This window comes from Palaemon carinicauda, chromosome 24, assembly GCF_036898095.1.
Source record: "Palaemon carinicauda isolate YSFRI2023 chromosome 24, ASM3689809v2, whole genome shotgun sequence".
Classification (NCBI taxonomy): Eukaryota; Metazoa; Arthropoda; class Malacostraca; order Decapoda; family Palaemonidae; genus Palaemon; species Palaemon carinicauda.
Window position 1 is genome coordinate 6,351,662 of NC_090748.1, and position 2,500 is coordinate 6,354,161.

General features: G+C 39.2%; 1 protein-coding gene across 1 annotated transcript in view; it reads right to left on the minus strand.

Annotated features, from left to right (window-relative positions):
- Positions 1 to 1,720: 1,720 nt before the first annotated feature.
- The window catches only part of LOC137617999 (myosin heavy chain, clone 203-like), a 1,428-nt gene continuing 648 nt past the window's right edge, over positions 1,721 to 2,500 (minus strand). The window contains exons 1-2 of the mRNA XM_068347921.1: positions 2,155 to 2,500; positions 1,721 to 2,046 (exon numbers count right to left, since the gene is read on the minus strand). The exon at positions 2,155 to 2,500 is cut by the window's right edge and continues 648 nt beyond it. Coding sequence (XP_068204022.1) covers positions 1,721 to 2,046; positions 2,155 to 2,500 — 672 coding nt within the window. The remainder of the gene's footprint in view (positions 2,047 to 2,154) is intronic.

A 2,500-nucleotide genomic window follows, 5' to 3' on the forward strand; every position in this document is an offset into this window, starting at 1 on the left:
TAAGCATCTTTAGGCCAGGCAGTTAAGCCAAAAATCACTAGGCCAGGCAGTTAAGCCAAACATCATTTTGTCAGGCAGTTAAGCCAAACATTATTAGGCCAGGCAGTTAAGCCAGGCAGATAAGCCAAGCATCATTAGGCCTTTCAGTTAAGCCAAACATCATTTTGCCAGGCAGTTAAGCCAAGCATTATTAGGCCAGGCAGTTAAGCCAAGCATCATTAGGCCAGGCAGTTAAGCCAAAAATCACTAGGCCAGGCAGTTGAGCCAAGCATCATTTTGTCTGGCAGTTAAGCCAAGCATCAATAGGCCTTGCAGTTAAGCTAAGCATCATTATGCCAGGCAGTTAAGCCAAGCATTATTAGGCCAGGCAGTTAAGCCAAGCGTCATTAGGCCAGGCAGTTAAGCCAAGCATCATTAGGCCAGGCAGTTAAGCCAAGCATCATTAGGCCTTGCAGTTAAGCCAGGCAGCATTAGGATAGGCAGTTATGCCAAGCATTATTAGGCCAGGCAGTTAAGCCAAGCATCATTAGGAAAGGCACTAAAGCCAAGCATCATTAGGCCAGGCAGTTAAGCCAAGCATCATTTGACCGGTCAGTTAAGCCAAAAATCACTAGGCCAGGCAGTTAAGCCAAGCATCATTAGACCGGTCAGTTAAGCCAAAATCACTAGGCCAGGCAGTTAAGCCAAGCATCATTAGGCCAGGCAGTTAAGCCAAGCATCATTAGACCGGTCAGTTAAGCCAAAAATCACTAGGCCAGGCAGTTAAGCCAAGCATCATTAGACCAGTCAGTTAAGCCAAAAATCACTAGGCCAGGCAGTTAAGCCAAGCATCATTAGACCGGTCAGTTAAGCCAAAAATCACTAGGCCAGGCAGTTAAGCCAAGCATCATTAGACCGGTCAGTTAAACCAAAAATCATTAGGCCAGGCAGTTAAGCCAAGCATCATTAGACCAGTCAGTTAAGCCAAAATCACTAGGCCAGGCAGTTAAGCCAAGCATCATTAGACCAGTCAGTTAAGCCAAAAATCACTAGGCCAGGTAGTTAAGCCAAGCATCATTATGCAAGGCAGATAAGCCAAGTATTATCAGGCTAGCCAGTTAAGCCTACCATCCTTATACCTAAAAAAAAAAAAAAAAAAAAAATATGCCAGGCAGTTAGGACAAGCATCTTTAGGCTAGGCAGTTAAGCCTGGTATCCTTAAACCTAAAAAAAAAAAAAATATGCCAGGCAGTTAAGACAAGCATCATTAGCCCAGGCAGTTAAGCCTGGCATCCTTAGTCCTAAAAAAAAATATGCCAGGCAGTTAAGACAAGCATCATTAGCCTAGGCAGTGAAGCCTGGTATCCTTAAACCTAAAAAAAAATTATGCCAGGTAGTTAAGACAAGCATCATTAGCCTAGCCAGTTAAGCCTGGCATCAAAAAAAAAAAAAATAATAATAATATTCCTTTCACCAAAATAATACCGGTATATTTCTTTTTATAAAATAAGCGACGTCGCTATAAAATAAAAAATAGTTTTCCTTTCACGAAATAACATAAAAATATATTCCTTTCACAAAATAAAGATAAAATAGTATTCCCCTAAAAAAAATAAAAAATATTCTTATCACAAAATTTTTTTTTTAATTTTTAATTTTTTTTTATTTATTTATTTTTTTTTTAATTTTTTATTTTTTTTTTTTGCTTTTTTTATTTTTTATTTGTTTTGTTTGTGACCTCTTAATTATTTTGGATATTTTCCTCCTGAGTTCGTTCGTTATGAACCTTATTTTCGCCAGTTTCCAAAACCGGGACCATGGATCCAAGGGGGGCCCAAGAGTAAGAGACTTTGTCCCGTTTTGGTTTCTTCTTCTTTGGTTTCTTTATCAAAAGTTTTCTTGGTGGTCCGTCTTCTTCTTGTTTTTTTTCCTTCACAACGACTACTTTATTGTCATCATCTGCTGCATTTTCACACGTTTCAACGTCACCCATTCCTTCTTCTTTTATAACGTGTTCCAAATCTCTCTTCTGAAGTTCCTTCTTCAGTGAAGAGATGACATCCTTCGCTGCGGACAATTCTTTCTTCATTTGATCTTCTAAGTTGGTCATTCGAACAATCTTACCGTTAAAATTTTTTTCTCGTTTATTTTTGTTGTCCAGTTGTTCTCGAAGACCTTCGTTCTTCTTTGTAATTGTGAACACTGCCTCCTTTAGCTTGTGATTTTGTAGTAGAGCTTTAGAAATCTCCCCCTGCAGCTCTAGTACCCTTTTCTGATCATTAGCACGAGCCTGCATCAGCTCTTTTTCTAGTTTGATTTTCTCTAGAGCCAATTCTTCATAAAGGAAGCTTCGTTCCTCGTTGGATTTTTTGAGATCATTCTTTGCCAAAAGGATCGATTTCAGCTCGTCATGAGCCTCGATTTCCTTCTTGGCCTTTTCCAGTTCCTCAGTCAACTGAACTATTTTCTTTGTGTTTTCTTCATCCAAAGTCACTTTATCTTCAACCTCTTGTTTCAGAGC